The sequence below is a fragment of the Rhinichthys klamathensis genome, unplaced genomic scaffold (assembly GCF_029890125.1).
Source record: "Rhinichthys klamathensis goyatoka isolate OS25496 unplaced genomic scaffold, OSU_Roscu_1.1 h1tg000111l_1, whole genome shotgun sequence".
Lineage (NCBI taxonomy): Eukaryota > Metazoa > Chordata > Actinopteri > Cypriniformes > Leuciscidae > Rhinichthys > Rhinichthys klamathensis.
In genome coordinates this window covers 10,392,744-10,413,034 of record NW_026606649.1, presented here as the reverse complement: position 1 = coordinate 10,413,034, position 20,291 = coordinate 10,392,744, and the positions used below count along the sequence as shown (strand labels likewise).

Genomic DNA, 20,291 nt, shown 5'->3' with positions numbered 1-20,291 from the left:
TCAAGATTTTTATTTGGGTCTTTGTAATGGTTTTTTTTACATTTATGAGTAAAATAGGGTCTGTGGTAAACATAACTTCATGATATTTGGAAGTTTTATTATACACATGTTTTTTTTTTTTTGACGTATATTTTTTAATAAGTAACCAATTAAGAACATTTGGGGTGTGACTGTGCAGTCTACGTTGTAGAACAAAACATCCAAGTATTGTAAAGTTACATTATTTCACTCATAAATTGAACAACCCCATAGGAAAATATAGAGGGAACCAGTGGCAAATTGGTCTTCTAGGTTTTAACATCATCCCTGCAGCATTCTACAATATGGTATTAGACCTTTATTTTATTTTTTTTGGTCTTGAGTAACTGAATTGGTTTTGGTGTGACCAGGATTTTATTAATATATATATATATATATATATATATATATATATACGTATACATACATTTACTTAAGAATATTTGTTTTCTGTCATTGTATTGTACATTCGTAGGTTTATAAAATACCCTGGAACCTGTGGATTGTGAACAAACATTATTTTACAGTTGTAAAATAAAATAAAAAATAATAATACTCTAATGCTGATGATAATGTTTAGCAAACTTGTCATTATCCCCTGACAGGTCATATAATGTTATTCATAAAGGCATGAAAGATATAAATTGACCTCAATGCAGCACACTGACTCTGGGTAGTTTGATATATGTCCTGATACTATAATCTCCTCTCACCCTGCCACTGGCTTCCAGCCTTTTGTTTCTCATCAGCTTTTTTGTTGGTGGTAAAATGAGGCACTTAGAAGAACGGGGAGGCAGCAGCGTGCTTTCAATCTCCTGCTAGAAAGTGACCGGATACATCTAGGAACACTGTGGCGGGGATGAGATATCAGCACGCGGCTTAAGATGCTACACGCACTGATAAAAGTGGCTGAGATGGATGAACCTAAAATCGCTGGCTACACATCACATTAAGTTGGCAGGGGTCCACAGAGGAGGATTCAAAAACGGCACAGATCGGTGTGATAGAGACAACATGGAGGAAATGCATCTTGGGGCTGAGGGGGGATTCATTGCTTTTAAAATGGTTTAAAAATGGTTTCTATCAGCAGACGTCTAAGATGCCTGACTCCTTTGATATCTGTCATCATTTCACCACTTGGAAACTGACTGTGAAAAAGGCATATCGCTTGTGCAGCCGCTGGCAAGAGCCCACACGCAATCATCAAGACATAGGGTATTTTAGATAATGCTGGTATACTGTGATGCATATGAAAAGCAATATGCTTATAACAACACACACATAAAAAACACAGTTGAATCTGTGAGTGGTGGTCCACTGTTTGTAATACAGCTTGTTTCCGACTGTAATTTGGCCTCCCTGGCTGTAAATTAACCTTTTCAGCAAACGGCTTTGAACTGACTAGCATGTCAATATGCACGCTCAATAGCTTAAAAGCACCTATTATTACCATTGATTTCTGTTTGTCAGATCCAGCTTAGGATTGATCATTAAAGCTTTGATTTTTCTGCTCGTCTTGCATTGAAAGTGCACACTTCAAGACTCCATAATAGAATTTATACAACCCAAATAAAGGTCTTATATCAGGGGAGTTGTGGGGGTCTATCAATTGCAAATGAGCCCTGGGCAAATGAAAATACAATTAGGCTTGAGTGTGAGTTTAATTATCTTTTAATTATTAAGTACACATTAACCTTGGGCAATGGAAGTGCTTTGTGAGAGAGATAACGACACTACCTTTGACTGGATAATTGATTAATTGACTTCCTCTTCAAACAGCATCAATGAAAACCCCAAGTGAATAACAAGCATTCATTTCTGTCATGGATCTCTTAACCTTGTGCAACGCCCATGGCTCAAACACTGTATTTATTTATTTATTTGCTTGTTTGTATAATCTATATATGGTTTATTATTTATTATTGAAAGTTATTATACAGTGTAACCGACACAAAAAGTCACTCCAAAATTAAATTAAAGCGGTTTACTTGATCACATAGAGAAAAACAATATATATATAAGAATGAAAAACAAACAAATAGGGCATGGGAAATGAACAATACAGAAACTCATAAAAATCTAAAAAATATCACAAAGGTTGAATACTATAATTTTAGAATCTCACCTACTCCTATATGATTAGTTTCAGTAATTATAATACTTATTCTTTTGCAAGATATCTGAAGGTTGAAATCTCATTTTGAACATGCAGTCTGGATTACAAAAAAGGACATGAAAAATGTCTAATTTAGCTCTGTGTAAAGTCAGACATACATCAATATGCCTTTAGGTCATTTCCTGTTTAATCTCTCTTTTGTCTTATTTTGCTTTCATTATCCCAGACTGTTTTAAAACCTAGACTCAGATACAATCTCTATTAAGATATGACTTTATTTCCGAATGAAAAAAAAAGGAAGAGCAAATCAAGAGAATTCTCTTAAGAGAAACAAAAAGGAGAGGAAGGGAAAAATAGTGAGCAAGTAATAGAGAGAAAGAGGGTGAGATAGAGACAGGAAAATGTCATCTACCCTTAACAAAGAAAGTAAGTGAGAGGGACAGTGGATAGAGATGGAGAAAGATACTGTTCAAATCTAACATCTAGAAGCTGCAACACAAAAGGTGGACAGTGATGAAAGACTGCATTTATGGCCTGTGTATGGCCCAACAAAAAAGGTTTCTCTTCCATCATGCAACAGCAAAGGACAAAGGGAACGAGAGCAGACGAGGCCAACGTGACCCGTGACATTAGGGTCACTCTGGACAGTCCAGAAAAACACTACATAATGGCCTACTTCCACCCTGAATCCTTCTGCACAATGAAATCTCTACATTCTTTTGTTATTATGACTCCAGTACAAGAAACATCCCAAGAAAACACCAAAGGGACACGTTTGACATTTCGTTCTGCCTGTTATCAAGTTTCTCCTCCCTAGTGACAACTGGAATGGCCACAGCCAAAGTTTCCTTGAGGAAACACAACATAATGGGGGGAATTCCCTCATAACTGTGATATTCATGCTGTCTGCATTGTTCTAGCACCCAATTCGCTACAAGAATTATGCAAATACGTTACTAGCGCAAAAACATCCAAAACTTTTGCTGAATGCAATTTGCATGGAGCAATTCCTCATCTCGATGAGCTTTGTGAAAAATCGCAATCTAAAACAAGCCTAATTTGCATAGAAAGAAAGTATGCTGTCTTCAATTAAATACTCATTTAGCACCTGGTTAAACTGGATTTCAGGTACTTACTTAAAGGCACTTACACATTCTAGTCATTTGTATTCAGCACAAATCAAACAGATTGTTCAATGTATTGTATTACCTGAAAAGCATCGAATGTTCTTTAGAGCAAACATAGGATACAACATGTGTCAAGGCTGACCAGGCATGTAAATGACAACCAACAGCAATTTTTCACTGTCTGTAAAGTAGAAGCTGCGTTCCCTTTTGAAGTCAAACTCAACACTGCATCTTGGATCAACGCTATGGGGAAAGCCATCAGCATGACTGGTGTCTGAAGCACGTGTAAACACACTCCAGTTCCCTTTCGTCCTGGGAACTCCGACGTGTCGTCGGGGAGTTCCCTGACGAATTGGGATCACGCTAGGGAGACCAATTGCCTTCGAGTGAATTAAAACGAGCCAATGAAAATTGGCATGCAAGATTTGCATTCCGCGACCCGCCTACCAACGCGGGTATAAAAGGCGGAAGTAAACATTGCGCAATGCTTTTAGCTTCGGAGCCGTCCGATTGTGTCCTCTCTGAGTGAGTGAGCTTTAAGATTGTATTTTTCTTACGACTACGAGTCTGCTGTTTCGGGAGGGGATCTCTCTGTGTTGGTGAGATGGCGTTTCAGCGACCGCGCGGTTTCCTGTCTGCCGGCTGCGTCTATTTGCTGTTAATTCAAAAGCTGTTTTCACAGCTGGTAAACGGTTGAGTGCGCACAGCGGGCTTGCAGTTTCCCTGTGTGTTGCCGCGTTGGGTCCCTGTGTGCTTCAGCACGATAGAGAGAGTACTTTCTTCCTGAAAGAGCAACACAAGTGAAGATCGCGTCCTTTTCAGGATGATGTTTCACTTGTGTGTTTCTGGATGCGATCGTTTCCTGTCCTTATTTGACGGCCACGTTCATTGTTTCACATGCCTAATCAGTGTGTGAGACTACGTTCGTGGGTGGTTCATGTTCTCTCAGGAGTGCATGACCACGTCAGCACGTTGTTCGTCTCCCCTTTCTCCTAAGGGCTTGAGCCGCTCAGCGTGCCGTGTGCCGTCGAGCGCCGGCTGACAGCGCGGGTTGTCACGGCAACCCAGCGCGTGTCATTCGGCGCTCAAGATGCACGGTCAAGATCAAGACTCGCGTGCCTCTATGAGGTGAGTCCCTTTGCTTATTTCCCGATCTAGTTTCTCTTCTGGTGCACCAGAAGAGGGCTGCTTTGGCGAATAACATTGGTGATCTGAGGGTTTCAGTGAGCACGAACCACTCACTCCTCTAGCGCATCGCAAACATGATGAGACTGTGTTCGTGGGTGGTTTATGCTTTCTTATGAGAGCATGACCACGTCGGCACGTTGTTCGCCTGCCTGAAGGCTTGAGCGTCCAGCATGCCGTGTGTCATCGAAGTGATGGCCACGTTCACTATCTTGCATGCCTGGTTGACGGCCACGATCACGGGGGAGGGCCGGGTGGAGAATTTCGTTTCTGTTCCGCCGCTGGTTATCCTGTAATCAGCGGTACCCAAAGTTTAAGCAGTCCACTTCCTCTGAGTCGTTCACGGGCCCCAGCGCTCAGATGGCAGTGAGGGCTGCGGCCTTGTCACTCTCGTCTCTCGCTGGGTGAGGGGAAACCAGGACTCGATGCCCCCGGGCCTCATTCCTCGTTTCCCCTCACGGTCGAGACTGGCAGTATAATAAGACCAGTTTCCTCCGTCCGAGAGGGTCAGAATGGCAGTGCGTGCCGCCCCCGAGCTGCACCACTCCCGTTCCCCTCTCCCCAGCTTGCAGATAGCAGTGACGCAGCCTCGGCTGCATCGCTCCGGTCTGCAGCTGGGCCCGGAGACGCAGAGACCAGGACACGAGGAGTCAGGGCCTCGTTCTTCGGCTCTCCCCCTCCCTTCGCCACCGGGCAGCCCACAGCAGAAAGCCTACGAGCTCTCTCTGCTGTCTGCCCCACGGTGGACCGCCCAGACCCCGCTTCCAGTGGCTACATTGCCACTGGAGCCGGGTCCCGGCCTTCCACCTCGCTGCCCCTCCGCGGGTACGCCGGTGGTTCGGGTGGGCTTATTGGGTCGGTACCTGGAAGCCTGGCTAGTGCTTCCGGGTCCGTCCCGATGGCTCATCCGCACCATTCGGCTCGGCTATGCAATTCAGTTTGCACGCCGGCCTCCCAGGTTCAGAGGCATCCACTTCACCCGTGTGCAGTCAGTGGACGCTCCTGTCTTGCGGAGAGAGATCGATGTCCTGCTGGCGAAGGACGCGATCGAGCCGGTCCCTCCTGCCGAGATGAGGTCCGGGTTTTACAGCCCCTACTTCATTTTACCCAAGAAAGGCGGTGGGTTACGACCAATCCTGGACCTGCGAGTTTTGAATCGGGCCCTGCACAAACTCCCGTTCAAAATGCTCACGCAGAAGCGCATTTTCGAATGCATCCGTCCCCAGGATTGGTTTGCAGCGATCGACCTGAAGGACGCGTACTTTCACGTCTCGATTCTTCCTCGACACAGACCATTTCTACGGTTTGCTTTCGAGGGTCGAGCGTATCAGTACAAAGTCCTACCCTTCGGGCTGGCCCTGTCGCCCCGCGTCTTCACGAAAGTCGCGGAGGCGGCCATTGTTCCCATGAGAGAACAAGGCGTTCGCATTCTCAACTATCTCGACGACTGGCTCATTCTGGCTCACTCGCGAGATGTGTTGTGCGATCACAGGGACATGGTGCTTCGGCACCTCAGCCGGTTGGGGCTTCAGGTCAACTGGGACAAGAGCAAACTCTGCCCCGTGCAGAGGATCTCTTATCTTGGTATGGAGTTGGACTCGGTCGCCCAGACCGCGCGCCTCACGGAGGAGCGCGTCCAGTCAGTGCTCACCTGCCTCAGGTCTTTTCGAGGCAGGACAGCGGTTCCACTGAAACAATTTCAGAGGCTCCTGGGGCATATGGCAGCCGCAGCCGCAGTAACGCTGCTCGGCCTGTTACATATGAGACCGCTCCAGCACTGGCTTCACGATCGAGTCCCGAGATGGGCGTGGCAGAGCGGCACGTTCCGGGTCAAAGTAACCCCGCACTGTCGCCAAACCTTCTCCCCGTGGTCGGATCCTGCGTTTCTACGGGCCGGAGTGCCCCTAGTCCAGGTTTCCAGGCATGCTGTGGTTTTCACAGATGCCTCTGCCATGGAGTGGGGGGCCACGTACAAGGGGCATGCAGTCTCGGGTCTGTGGACGGGGCCCCAGCTGCATTGGCAAATCAACTGCCTAGAGTTGCAAGCAGTACGCTTGGCTTTGTGCCGCATCAAGGGGCTCCTCAAAGACAAGCACGTACTGGTCCGTACGGACAGCCAGTGGTCTACGCTCCCGCCGCATGTCGCGACTCGCCTCCCACCTCTTCCTATGGAGTCAGAAGCATCTGAGGTCGCTTCACGCCACTCATGTTCCAGGGGAGCTCAACCGTGTGGCAGACGAGCTTTCACGGTTGCCTCCCCTGCCAGGAGAATGGCGACTCCATCCCCAGGCGGTTCAGCTGATCTGGAGTGTTTTCGGAGTCGCACAGGTGGACCTGTTTGCCTCTCCGGACACGACCCATTGCCAGTGGTTTTACTCCCTGTCCGAGGGAACCCTCGGCACGGACGCCCTGGCTCACAGCTGGCCCCGGGGTCTGCGCAAGTATGTGTTTCCCCCAGTGAGCCTTCTTGCACAGACACTGTGCAAGGTCAGGGAGGACGAGGAGCAGGTCCTGTTAGTGGCGCCGTATTGGCCCACCAGGACTTGGTTCACGGAACTCATGCTCCTCACGACAGCCCCTCCTTGGCCGATTCCTCTGAGGAAGGACCTCCTTTCTCAGAGACAGGGCACTCAATGGCACCCGCGTTCAGACCTCTGGAAACTCCATGTCTGGTCCCTGGACGGGACGCGGAGGTTCTAGGTGATCTACCACAGGCAGTGGTAAACACCATCACTTCTGCTAGAGCCCCCTCTACGAGGCGCCTCTATGTGTTGAAGTGGAACCTATTCGTCGAATGGTGTTCCTCCCACCAGGAGGACCCTCGAACTTGCCCGATCAGAGTCGTGCTTTCCTTCCTACAAGATGGGTTGGAGCGAAGGCTGTCTCCCTCCACCCTCAAAGTGTATGTTGCCGCAATAGCCGCACATCACGATGTAGTAGAAGGTACGTCTGTGGGGAAGCACGACCTGATCATCAGATTCCTCAAGGGTGCTAGGAGGTTAAATCCACCTCGTGTTTTGCACTCTGTACCCTCTTGGGACCTAGCTCTGGTACTGAGAGCTCTTCAAAGTCCTCCCTTTGAGCCCTTGCTGACAGTGGAGCTTAATATCCTGTCCTTTAAGACAGCGCTCCTGTTGGCATTGGCCTCTTTTAAGAGGGTCGGGGATCTGCAGGCTTTTTCGGTCGACGAATCGTGCCTAGAGATAGGGCCGGGCTTTTCTCGTGTGATATTGAGACCCCGGCTCGGATATATGCCCAAGGTTCCTACCACTCCCTTCGTGGATCAGGTAGTGAGCCTGCAAGCGCTGCCCCAGGAGGAGGCAGACCCAGCCCTAGCTTTTCTCTGTCCAGTCCGCGCCCTGCGGGTTTACACTGACAGAACGCAAAGCTTCAAGACCTCAGATCAGCTCTCTTGTCTGTTACGGAGGCCAGCAGAAGGGGAAGGCCGTCTCCAAGCAGAGGTTAGCTCACTGGTTAGTGGATGCTATGACCCAAGCGTATGAAGCTACGGGTGAGCCTTGTCCTCCCAGGTTGCGTGCTCACTCTACGAGAGGTGTTGCCGCCTCCTGGGCGTTGGCTCAAGGCGCCTCGCTGACAGACATTTGTAGAGCTGCGGGCTGGGCGACACCGAACATGTTCGCTAGATTCTATAGCCTACGTGTGGAACCTGTTTCCTCCCGAGTACTCGCTACGGCCAGTGGTGCGAGGGAATAGGTTGTGTCGGCTTGCTACGCCACTCCGTGCCTCAGCCGGATACGTGCGTCTTTCGCTCCATTGGCGCCCTACATTGGTTAGCCTCGTGAGTTCCTCCATCACCCCTTCGGTGCCAGGCGTGGCGGACCGCCGGCGCCAGGTCTACTACCTCTAAGGGAGTTGTTGTGTAGACTGGGTGCTATGTCCAGTGGTCTCTTCGGTGACCCATTATGCCACGTGCAGTCCAGCCGTGTCTTCCCCTTGACAGACTCGTTCTGTCGTCCCTGTTGAGTACGCTCCCACTCCCCTTGGAGGGGACTACCTCAGGGACTGCCATATGTTTCACTATCCCCCTGGGCTAGTACATATGTGTATTCCAGGCCTTCTTCAGGCATCTGGCTTCCGCAACGTTCCCTTCCCCTTTTTACGGGTTGGGCACGCTTTCCCAGTGTTATCCAATCCACTGTGTGGGTCTTGCGGAACAGCAGTGTGACTCCCTTGCTAGCTCCCGTAATTTGTGAAACTGCTTGGGTACCTTAGCTGGGCGCTGGAAGGGGCCAGCACCATGGCGTTTTGTTAGGGATCCCAATTCGTCAGGGAACTCCCCGACGACACGTCGGAGTTCCCAGGACGAAAGGGACCGTCTCGGTTACGTATGTAACCCTCGTTCCCTGAGTACAGGGAACGGAGACGTGTCGTCCCTTCGCCATGTTGCTGTACCTTCGCGGAGGACTGGACACCGTTCGGCTCCTCAGCGAAAAGCATTGCGCAATGTTTACTTCCGCCTTTTATACCCGCGTTGGTAGGCGGGTCGCGGAATGCAAATCTTGCATGCCAATTTTAATTGGCTCGTTTTAATTCACTCGAAGGCAATTGGTCTCCCTAGCGTGATCCCAATTCGTCAGGGAACTCGCCCACAACATGTCTCCATTCCCTGAGTACAGGGAACGAGGGTTACATACGTAACCGGGACGTTTCATTGGCTGGTGACAGCCCGTGATGTCATAAGCGGAGTGCCCGGAAGTATAAAAGGTTGCCCATGGTACACGTCATCAACCTTTTTTTGTCTTCAGGAGATGCTTGTTTTTATGTGCTTGTAAGGCAAATGCTACTGGTGGACTCCTCAATGTAGCTGGATGTGGTCATTATGGTGCATTCGCAAGACTGAAAAAGACTGATAAGAAGCTTTGTTCTTTCCTGATTCTCTCCCGGGGGAGCATGGGAGGAGTCTGACATGAAGTCCTTTTACTTACATGACTCATGATGCTATATATAATACTTTCATGTCAGTTTATAATATCAAAAAAGGACAGAAACTGTTTAATATTGGAATATTTAATATTTAACAACAACATTGCTCAAAAAGTTGCCCTGTTTATCATCACCTTTAGGGTTGATTCAGGGTGAATGGAGTATGTAGGGCAATTATTTCCCCCTACTTAATTTACCTCAATCCCCAACCATTGTTGGGCCTTGAAATTGGGATATATGCTCCCCTTTGGGTGGATGTTGTATAGGCCTCACTAGTTTGACCCATGTTAAAGCGCAATCTATGGCGGGTCCTTGATAAGTGCCTTTCTTTAAGTCAGGGTTGAGCTGCCCTCCCCCAGTGTACTGAGATTTTTTCAGGAGGGCATATGGCCCCCTTGGTGTTTGGAGTATGTGGATGAGAGTTATTGACAACCTGTAGCTTGCCTTTCTCTTGTTTGGTAAAGGTTGTAAAGGTTCTAGAGGTCGGGACTTCCCTTGCTATAAAGGCATAGAAGCTAGATTATTTTCCATTTTTGTGGGTGACATTGGCATATGGATGTTACCACTACACGGCTTCAACTTATGGATGTGTCCTGGGTTGATGCTCTGACTCCGGCAAACTAATCTGTTGAGTCAAGGTATGCTATGCCTACTATGTTTGTGCATATTCTCACCTAGTGAGGCAGGCATCCCCACAGCATGGCGGAGTGGGTATTTTTACCCATAGCGTCGATCCAAGATGCAGTGTTGAGTTCCACTTCGAAAGGGAACGTCTAAAGTTACAACTGTAACCATGGTTTACTGAAAAGGGGAACGAGGCACTGCGTCTCTTTGCCACATCATTTGGTCTGCCTGCACATCTCCATCAGACAATGAAGTTGATGACGTGTGCTATGGGTGCTCTTATACTTCCGGACACACCGCTTATGACGTCACGGGCTGTCGCAAGCCAATGAAATTAGAGTGTGTTTACACGTGCTTCAGACACCGGTCACCGATGTGGGTGTTGCACTCAAAAGTGGAGGCAGATGAACGTGAGCTTCCAGGGGTGAGTTTAAGTGGACTAAATGATTGAAGAAGTCGGTTTCACTGGAAGGTCCAGTTATGACATTTTGATTAAACATTACAAGGTCAAAACATTTAAAAAAATAAATAAAAACACTTGCATGGATTAAATGGTTCACAATAAGATCTATGACATGCATTTAGAAAATATTTACGGTCAATTTTAATTTCATGGTCACCTTAAATGTACTGATTACCACCATAATAATACATGTGGTAAAAAATTTAAATCCACAGGATTAAGTGGCCTGTCTATAAAACTCACCAACACTGATGTATAGACGTGCACATAAACACAAAAACAAAACACCATCAGTGTAACACGTATAAAACTAAAATAATTAAATAAACATGACCAAAAAAAAAAACAGAAAATGTTGCATAAATCATTCTAAAGATAGCAAAATAGGTAACCAAATTGAGAAGAAACATACATTTTATATAAATTATAATTAAATGTGATTTGTCATGCAGGGACTTATGGGAAATAATAGGGTAGTTTTACTTGCAAAACCCATAAATTGAAAGCAGATTTTCACAAACTATATAGGGCCAGCGGTGGAATCAGAGATGTAAATTGCTGATGTTATATGTCAGTAGAGATAAATTCAATTCAGTCAGCTTACTTAAACCCCTAAAGTGTATTAACCTGATTTATGCATCACACTAACAACCGTCCAAAGACCGCACACCTGTTTGATTACATGCTGTCTCAAAGAAAATTTATTGGAAAAAATCAACTCTGTCATGTACTTACATTCCCTGCTAAAAAATAATATCAGTGAATCACATCATGAAAACAGAGATTTGTGTAGAGCACATCAGTCACTTTTTAGATCAGGACTGTGAGTGTGAAATGCTGCAGCTTCAAATAGCAAAGGCTGAGTAGAACAGAAGGAAAACTTGCTTGTGTTAAAAGAGATGTTCTAAGGATGTGGGCGAAAGTTAAAATCAAGCTTTGTGTTCAGTGTCAGTTGCAATGATGAAAAAAAAAATCCTCTAAATCAATGGAAATGGGAGCTCCTGTTTTTTTATTTATTTTTTTATGCAAATTAGAAGTAATACTCTCTGAACTCAATCAAGAACCACTGAATAAGCCTCAGATATCGGAGAGCGCATGCTGGTGTTACATTAAAAGTTGTCATGACAAAAACACTGACAGGTTATGATGTATTGGTTTATGTCAAGGTGTCATTACCAAAATATCTCAAATAATATCATATTTGCATAATTTTTTTTTATAATTGAGCGAATGACACTTAATGACAGTTGTCATAAACATGCATGAAATCTCCTTCATATTCATGACATGTGTCATGTCATGATTATGAAGGTGTCATGTCAGTCTTAAGCACACCCCTTCAAGTAAAGTGTTACCCTTTATACAATAGATTGCTTTAAAGCAAGCAGCTAATATGAATAAAACAGTGCCAGTATTGCTTACAGATAGAATTACAACATCGGTTCCTACTCTAAAGCAGCTCTCCAGTGTGATTATATTTTTACTCAAGTCTGACCTCGATTGACTGAACAGAAGAAATGGATCGGAAAAAATTTCAGCCTCAGAGCTCACGTACTAAGTAATTGCATCGACCAATGGTAGTTTGAAGGTGTTCACAGGCCAATTTTTTCAGAAACTTCGCTTCTTGAATCTGTTTCTATCAAACTATCTCCAAACATACTTTGTTTTAGCCTAAATTTGTTCTAAATGATGTCACACAAGTTTATTCTTGGATTTTGTCTGAAGTATTTCAGAGCCATAAAGTGGAAGCATAATCCAAACAAATTTATAAAATTTTATAAATTTGTTTATAAAACTATACAATCAGGATAATAATCAGGAGTTGTTATATTTCTGTTTTTGTCAATTTTAAAGTATTTTAATCTATTGGCAGCCCTATAATTTATCTTTTTTTTTTTATATAGATATACCAAAGCAAAATCATAGTATGCCATTGAACCTGCTCTGCGTGGGGTACCCTGGTTGAACTCGCTGGTATAAAACATCGACCAGCTGAGCTTGAATGGTTGAGGTCCAGATTCCGTTGTGATCTATCACTAAATACCAGATCTGTCCTACTGAAGGTCACTGAAAGTCCCATTACAGATAAGGAATTAACACTCAAAAGTGTGGTTTTCTGTCTCATCTTGACACAACTTCTAAAATAGCATGTATTAATCATTCACGTACCAGTGCTGTGCTCTCTTTGAAAAGAGACGGACAGGCCTTTTTAAAAAAGGTCAACCTTTCAAATGGCCGACAGGGAACGAGAGAGCGTTAAGCGATCATTAATCACTCTTTGATTGACACAGAAGTCTTTGTATTGTAACTACAGCAATGTAACCATGCTGACTGTTTTTTAATTACACTCATTTAAAATGAATTGACGATCTTTGATGATTGTCACAGCCTTTTCATCTTGAAAAGGACAGCAGGACCAGAGCCAAGCTAAACGAGATCAAAATTCAGCAGTTTTTTAAAAACATTTTTAAGCCTAACTTCTTACAACAAAAACTTATTTCGTCAAAAGATATTTGCACTTGTGACTTTTTAAATTACTTATATATAGTACCATTCAAAAGTATCGGGTCAGAAATAACTTTTTTTAAAGAATTTGATGCATGTATTCAGCAAGAATGAATTTTGATCAAAACTGACAGTATAGTGACAGTAAATAAATTTAACTTTCTATTCATCAGAGAATCCTGAAAATCATGTATCATGGTTTTCACTAAAACATTAAGCCTCATAATAATAAGAAATATTTATTTAGCACCAAATAAGCACATTTGTAATGGTCACCATCTGGAGTGCCCTTGAAAAGCCACCAGAGGGGACTAACTGCCCGGACTCTTCATCCATTATCACATTCACCTGTGTCTCATTATCTTGTTTAATTCACCCCATATAAGCCTGGTTTTCTCATTCATTGTCTGTGAAGGCTTGTTTAGTGTTAGGGTGTATTCACACCAGGAAAGTCCGATAGTTCACTTGCTTTGGTCCGGACCAAATACATTTTTTTAAAATTTTTTTTGGTACGGTTCGCTTTCACACTGCTCTTTTTGCAAGTGAACCAAAATTTGTAAACAAAACCACATGTGTGCTAAGGTCGTCCATTCATTGGACAAGGATTCTCAAGTAGGGTAATCAGGAAGTGCAAAAAAGGCTCAGCATGGAGATATTTCGTACTGCAATATTTGTTATTTTACTAATTTTGTGTTATTCTGTACAAACGCAATATGAAGAAACTGCGCAGAAGACGGATAAGGTATAACATTTTCATTCATAGAGAGGGGCTATGTTCACACATTCAAATAATGAGATTCTTATTGTATATACTGCTAACAAGTGCTGTCAATGTTAACGCTTGCGATTAAGTTTGTACAGTTTAACGCAGCATCATCCTTGTATTGTAACTATCGTTACATTACATGAACTGCAAAAGCTTTTTTTTGCATCTATGCGCGATTAGACTAAAGAGAACGCTCTGTATGTGAATGTCCTGATGCACACACTCATTCATTCATTCCATTCCAATGATGCACACACGACGAGCAGAAAGACGCGGAACAGTATCGTGTGGCCAGACAGCGCATATTGAACAACAATAACACAAACCATTATGCCAAAATCTCCGACTACGGAAGCCTGTTAACTCAAAGGCGCAGTGCTTTCTGGAAATTGGGTCGGTTCATGTTCACACCGTAAACGAACCGTCCCAGAGTTCGTTTGGAACCGTACCGAGACCACCTCTTCAGCTGGGTCTCGGTTCGGTTGTTTGGTCCGCACCCGAGTTCGATTGCTGTATTCACACCTGCCCAAAAGGTCCGCACCAAGGGGGGAAACGAACTAGAGTTCGATTCAATCGAACCTAACAAGGCAGGTGTGAATACACCCTTACACTGCAATTCTGAGCATTCTCCCTGGTTTCATGTCTCTGGTTTCGGGGCACGGTTCACATGAAAAATCGCTAATGTGAATGCTGTCATGGGACCCGGGTGCGCACTGGGGTACCGAACCCGAGACTACCTGGAGGAGGTGGTCTGAGTTCGGTTGCTCCCGAACCGTGCCGCGGTTCGCGTGAGTGTTAGGGGGCTTTTACACTGGGCTCGTTTGCTGCGGTCCGACCCCGAGCACGTTTGTTCCCGGCGCCCCCCGCAGCGTTGGTCTGGTTTCACACTCAACTTGATTCTATCAAACTCTGGTGCGTTTGCGTGCATATTACGTCATCGCAAACGTGCATGGCACATGATAGAAAACAGAACGCGGGTCAATATTGTGTTTTTTATTAATTCGCTGCTATTATGCGCAGTTGAGTGAACAATACAGGTTTACTGTGCGTGTGTCACATAAGGTGGCCTTCTGCTGCTTGCGAACGGACTCTTTTGAGGAGACAGTGGATTTCCAAATTTGTTGCCCTGATTGCACGCGCAATGCACGAGTACACTGCAGGCTCACTCTCGCTCGTATCCAAGGTAAATCATCAACACTACCATCCCTTACAAGTGTATTGAGTTCAACTGAGTACATCACAATAAGCTAAATCGCATGCGCAGGTTACTTTACTTCCTGGACAAGTGCGCACCCGAGTCCGTGTTGCTTTCAGGGGGCTTTGTTTAGTTCGGAACAGGGTACGGTTCGCATGAAAAACCGCTAATGTGAACGCTGTCATGCGGACCCGGGTGCGCACTGGGTTACCGAACCCGAGACTACCTGGAGGAGGTGGTCTGAGTTCAGTTGCTCTTTTACCTTAGATACGAGCGAGAGTGAGCCTGCAGTGTATTCGTGCATTGCGCGTGCAATCAGGGCAACACATTTGTAAATCCACTGTCTCCTCAAAAGAGTCCGTTTGCAAGCAGCAGAAGGCCACCTTATGTGACACACACACAGTAAACCTGTATTGTTCTCTCAACTGCGCATAATAGCAGCGAATTAATAAACACAATATTGACCCGCGTCCTGTTCTCTATCATGCACCGTGCACGTTTGCGATGACGTAATATGCACACAAACGAAGGATCATGTGACACAGTTAACAGGAGCAATGAGTGTTAAAAGTTCAGCTTTGCCATCAAAGGAATAAGTGACATTCTAAAATATATTAAAATAGAAAACCGTTATTTTGAAATTGTAATAAAATTTCACAATATTAATGCTTTATTGTATTTTGATCAAATAAATAATGTCTTGTTGAAAATAAGAGACTTCATTTAAAAACAGTAAAAAATCTATATCTAAATGTGGATATATATATATTTTTTCACAGTATAGTGGACAGAGTGGAAAGATTTATAGTGCATGTATAATATTATTATAGTTTTTCCTTGTGTTTCCCTGTATCACTGCACTATTGATGGGGGTTAGCATGAGCATATAATACTTTCACAGAGTGTACACTATGTGAGAACACCAGGTCTCGACTCTGTAACACATTTGGTTATTACAGCACAGATTCTGCGGAGCTAACAGTGGAGGGGAGCCAAGAGAATAGTCAATGAAACAATGGAACAGCACAAACAAACCTGTTCCTTAAAACAGAGAAGGTAGAGGGGAGAGAGGCTGAGAGATAGGTAGAGAGATAGAACCCCCATAGAATATGTCTGTGCCAGAGTAAACAAAACACACGCTGGTCTCCTAATGCTAGAAAACAAATTAAATGGCGGGTAAAGTCTCCCCAGACTTGAAAAGGTGTGTTCCATCTGGCTATGGGAGAAGAACGCAAAAAGGCTTTGATTAACATTACATATCCTGACCTAACAGAGAGAACTAGGAAAAGACATTGTGGTAAATACTAATAGGAGAGGTATGTGACCGAGGATATTATAGCATGAATTATTGATTTGATCGGAGGTATGCACCAGCCTCTTACTGCAGGAAAAAAGAAACCCCAAGTGGTGTTTACTGTTGAGATGAACTCGCTTTCTTTGACATCATGGGCACCTGTGTAAGAGCAGAACTAATATGAAGATGTGCACAGCAACTCCATTGGGAAATCATTTTATAGGCTATAGGTCATTTTACACAACCTCAAATAAATAAATAAAAGATTAAAAAAAAAAACACTCTGTGGGCTGACTGGTTCCTCCACTAAAACACTTCCACTCTAGTACAGCTCAAGACAAAGAGGACTAGTTATAGTCAGCCTCAGAAAAAGGGCAGTGATTGAGCATCAATCATTCTGTTCTTTATCATGAAATTATTTTAATAATAGTAGCTCTACTATTAGAAGCTCTTTTTGGGCTACGAGATCACACTTGGTTGCTTTATTCAAATTGCTTCTAGCCCTTTGACTGGTTTTAATGTCTTGGAAAATCCCTCTATAGTACTCACAAGAATGAAAGGAGGTGAAATTGAATTATTAAGACCTGTGTTAATAATTACCTTCTAAGAAATTCTCTGCATATACATTTCAGATCACTAATGCCGTCTCAGTGGCTTGTTTTTATTAAATTTAATTATAAGAAACTTTTTTTCACACGAATCATGTGGATTGGATTAACCTGAGATAAGTAATGTTTGAATTGGTATGGTGGGAAATCTCTTTTTAAACAACTGTGGTATGCAAGCCCATCCTTAGCGCCTAAACGAATGGACTGAGGGGTGGGGAGTTGCCCGCTTCTGCTACAGTACCTCGTATGGCCCTGGTGGTACGTTTACCTTATGTACATAGTGCAAGGGAAATGATGTATACGGTACAAGGGTCAGAGGGAAATATTACTTACCCCATTCATTGGGTACGTCTTCCAGCTTAGTTCTCCCAGCACAGCAGTAGTGTCCAAGAGAACGACTATAGAGAAAAAAGATGACAACTAGGTCAAATATAAAAGTCTCCAAAAGCACAATGAATCAATGGACCAGTTGCATAAACATAACCGCTAAATTGAGACCGTTTCTTAAGAACTAGTCTGACCAACTAGCAATTAATTAGGGCTAAGTGGTCTTACTTTTTGGATTCAGATTAGACCAGTCCAATCTACCTTTTCATGTAACTGACTGAAAGTTATGACCAGTCTTAAAGAAAAAAAAAAAAATAGATGACTAACTTGTAAGACAACTGGCCACATATTAAAACACTATGGCCACATGAAAAACAGGTTTATGTAGAACATTTCATGAAAAAAACTATATTATATGTTTTAGAACGTATTACAGAATAATAATACATGCTAAAGAAATAGTTCACTAAAATTGAAAATTCAGTCTGCTCAGTGTTCAGTCGGAAATTTTAAATAGCACAAAATGACAAAAATACACCACAAAATATCATAAAAGAGGTCCATAAAAACGTATGAAGTCATAAGAAATAAGAAAGTCATAAGAAAATAAAATAAATTTTTTTTTTTTATTCATTTAATGTTGACATTCGTCAAAAAAACAAAAACAAGCTATGGCGAATATAGCTTCAGAAGTGTTGGAATAAAAGTTGGAGGCCAGCTAGTACTGTAAGAGCTGTACGTCTGCGGCCTTTAGCGTACGCCAGTTCGAATCCCACCCGGAGGGGTGCGAGTAGAACCGTAGGAGTTACATATGGACTACTTCTATGATCATTTTATGGTGATTTTCTTTTTGACGCTTAAATCTCCAGTCTCCTTTCAATGTAAATGCATGGAAAAAAGTGGCATTACTACATTCTTCAAAAGAAGAAAATTAACAAATTCAAAACAGCGTGAGTATGAAAAGAAAATTCAGCAAAAAAAAAAAAAAAAAAAAGCAGCTACAATAAAACACCCAAACACAATTAAGTTGTTGATGCCAACTTAAAGCAATTGATTAAGATTCAAAGAAATGAGACTTACAAGATTAAAGTACCAACAATCAGGCAGTGAGACTCTTAATGGATCCCTTGAGTCTGACATCATTAACAGAGACAAAAGACACTAAGGCAAAAACCACAGCAGAAGAATACAAATATTAAATTATCTACCACCAATCATAAATGAACACACCACATTTAGCCTGCATGCTTATAAAATTTGCTCTTTGAAGCTAGTCACATCCACTGCCCCCAGCAGGTGATTCATCTGTTCAACAAAATAAAAAAATTGCTCACCCACATGTGCCAGTTTGATATGATGAATGTGCAATTTCCTCTGTCTCAACACCAGGACTTAATTACAATGTCTATCAATAAGACTGTGTCATGGGCGTAATATTCTCAACACAAAAAAGTCTGGGTATGTGTCATTCTCTCTTCTACTTATCCAAAATTCCATATTTAAAGTTAAAAAAAAATATACTTCAATAGTAAGTATGTCTTTTGATTTTGGTTGGTGTACAAGTGATCATTATTCTCACTCAGCACAGCGGTTTGTGTGTAAGACAGCTTCTGAATATGTGTTGCAATACTGAGTTAATAATCAGCTTATCCGTCTATGTGTTGTCAAAGAGTTAACGTAATGATCCTCGAAGAGTGCCTGTCTGTAGAGAGTCTGCAGACAGGTTGAGCACTACTGTTCGCCCTGATCAAATTTGCTTGACAATGCCTGATAATTCTGCCTGGAAGTGATGGATCTGTTCTACTAACACACCCAAACAGAAAAATGTGAATTAGAGGATTAGGCACTTTGGCTACTCATTCTGAATCACATTACACCTCTGTCTAGACCCAGTGTCTCTGTCTTGAGTCATATTATCCCTAAATTTCCGCACTTACTTTCTCCCTTACAATGAAAGGAGATTAAACATGTCTGTAAGCATATCGGGACAGAATGATCAATTTGTAATGACTTTATTAAGAGATATTTACCAGATTAGGCCTAAAGCCAGTCAATGATGCACATTGAATTGGTGAAAGTTAGGTCTCAATTCTTGAATATGAATTAGACATGAGATATTTTTTTGTCAAACCACTTATTTGACCTACAAAAAGGGCACCACCCACGATCCTTTGAAAATCATCAAGAATTCATAATTGGGATGCAACGCGGTTAAACTTTAACACTTTCACACACACGTTTAAAATATTTAGTGTTTTTTTACGTGACCATTTTTTAAGAATGAATCACATTCTTATTTCCATAGTGACACATAAAACCTGTCCCGAGATGCAGTCACAGTGCTGTATGACAAATGTATTAGTTTTAATTTTTTTTAATTTTTTAATTCTTATTCAGAAAATTCATGCATTTCTTAAACTAGTTAATATTATATTGTGATTCTCAAATGTGTAAATACGTAATTTGTGTTGTGTTGTCATTTGTGTCAAATCATTTTAAATGCATTTTTCAGTAGCATTTCATCATCATCATCAGTCTGTTAGATATAATATAAGTAAATTCATCCACTTCTCCCAAAAAAACTAACATGAAAGTGAGTGGCTGGTGAACTGAAAGAAGAATAGAGTGAAGGTCATACTGTGTTTGATGTGATTATTATTATTATTTACTTTTAGCATACATCACCATGTGATGCACCTTGACACATCATCACTGATGTTGGGGTCATCGGTGTTTCGGGTCTTTCAACAATCAGACACCCTCGCCCAGGCGACCCAGCCGGGGTTGATCAAGCCCCGACTTGTGTCCAGGTAGCACTACCCCATCCACAGCTCTTCTCTCCTGGTCCATAGCCATCTTGAAGCAACTTCGGCTGCCTCCGTGGCAGACTTCAGGCCATTTTGTTTCCTGGCCCCCTTGATATCCAGAATATTACAGGCCCTGCTGAGTTACTGGACTGCAAACCCTCTGCATCCCACCTCGATGGGCTTGCACCTTGCTCGCCAGCCGTTACTTCGACACTCTTGTACCAGCTCGCTGTACTTAGTTCTGATCCTCTCACTGGCCTCCTCGATACAGTCCTCACAGGGAACAGTAAGTTCTAAGAGTATAATTTACTT

At 43.3% G+C, this 20,291-nt stretch overlaps 1 protein-coding gene across 2 annotated transcripts in view; it reads right to left on the bottom strand.

The window, feature by feature from the left end:
• Positions 1-20,291, bottom strand: part of epha6 (eph receptor A6) — a 163,951-nt gene that overhangs the window by 123,933 nt on the left and 19,727 nt on the right. For both annotated transcript variants that reach the window (XM_056254434.1, XM_056254435.1), the window contains exon 2: positions 17,179-17,243. In XM_056254434.1, the coding sequence (XP_056110409.1) occupies positions 17,179-17,243 (65 nt within the window). The remainder of the gene's footprint in view (positions 1-17,178; positions 17,244-20,291) is intronic.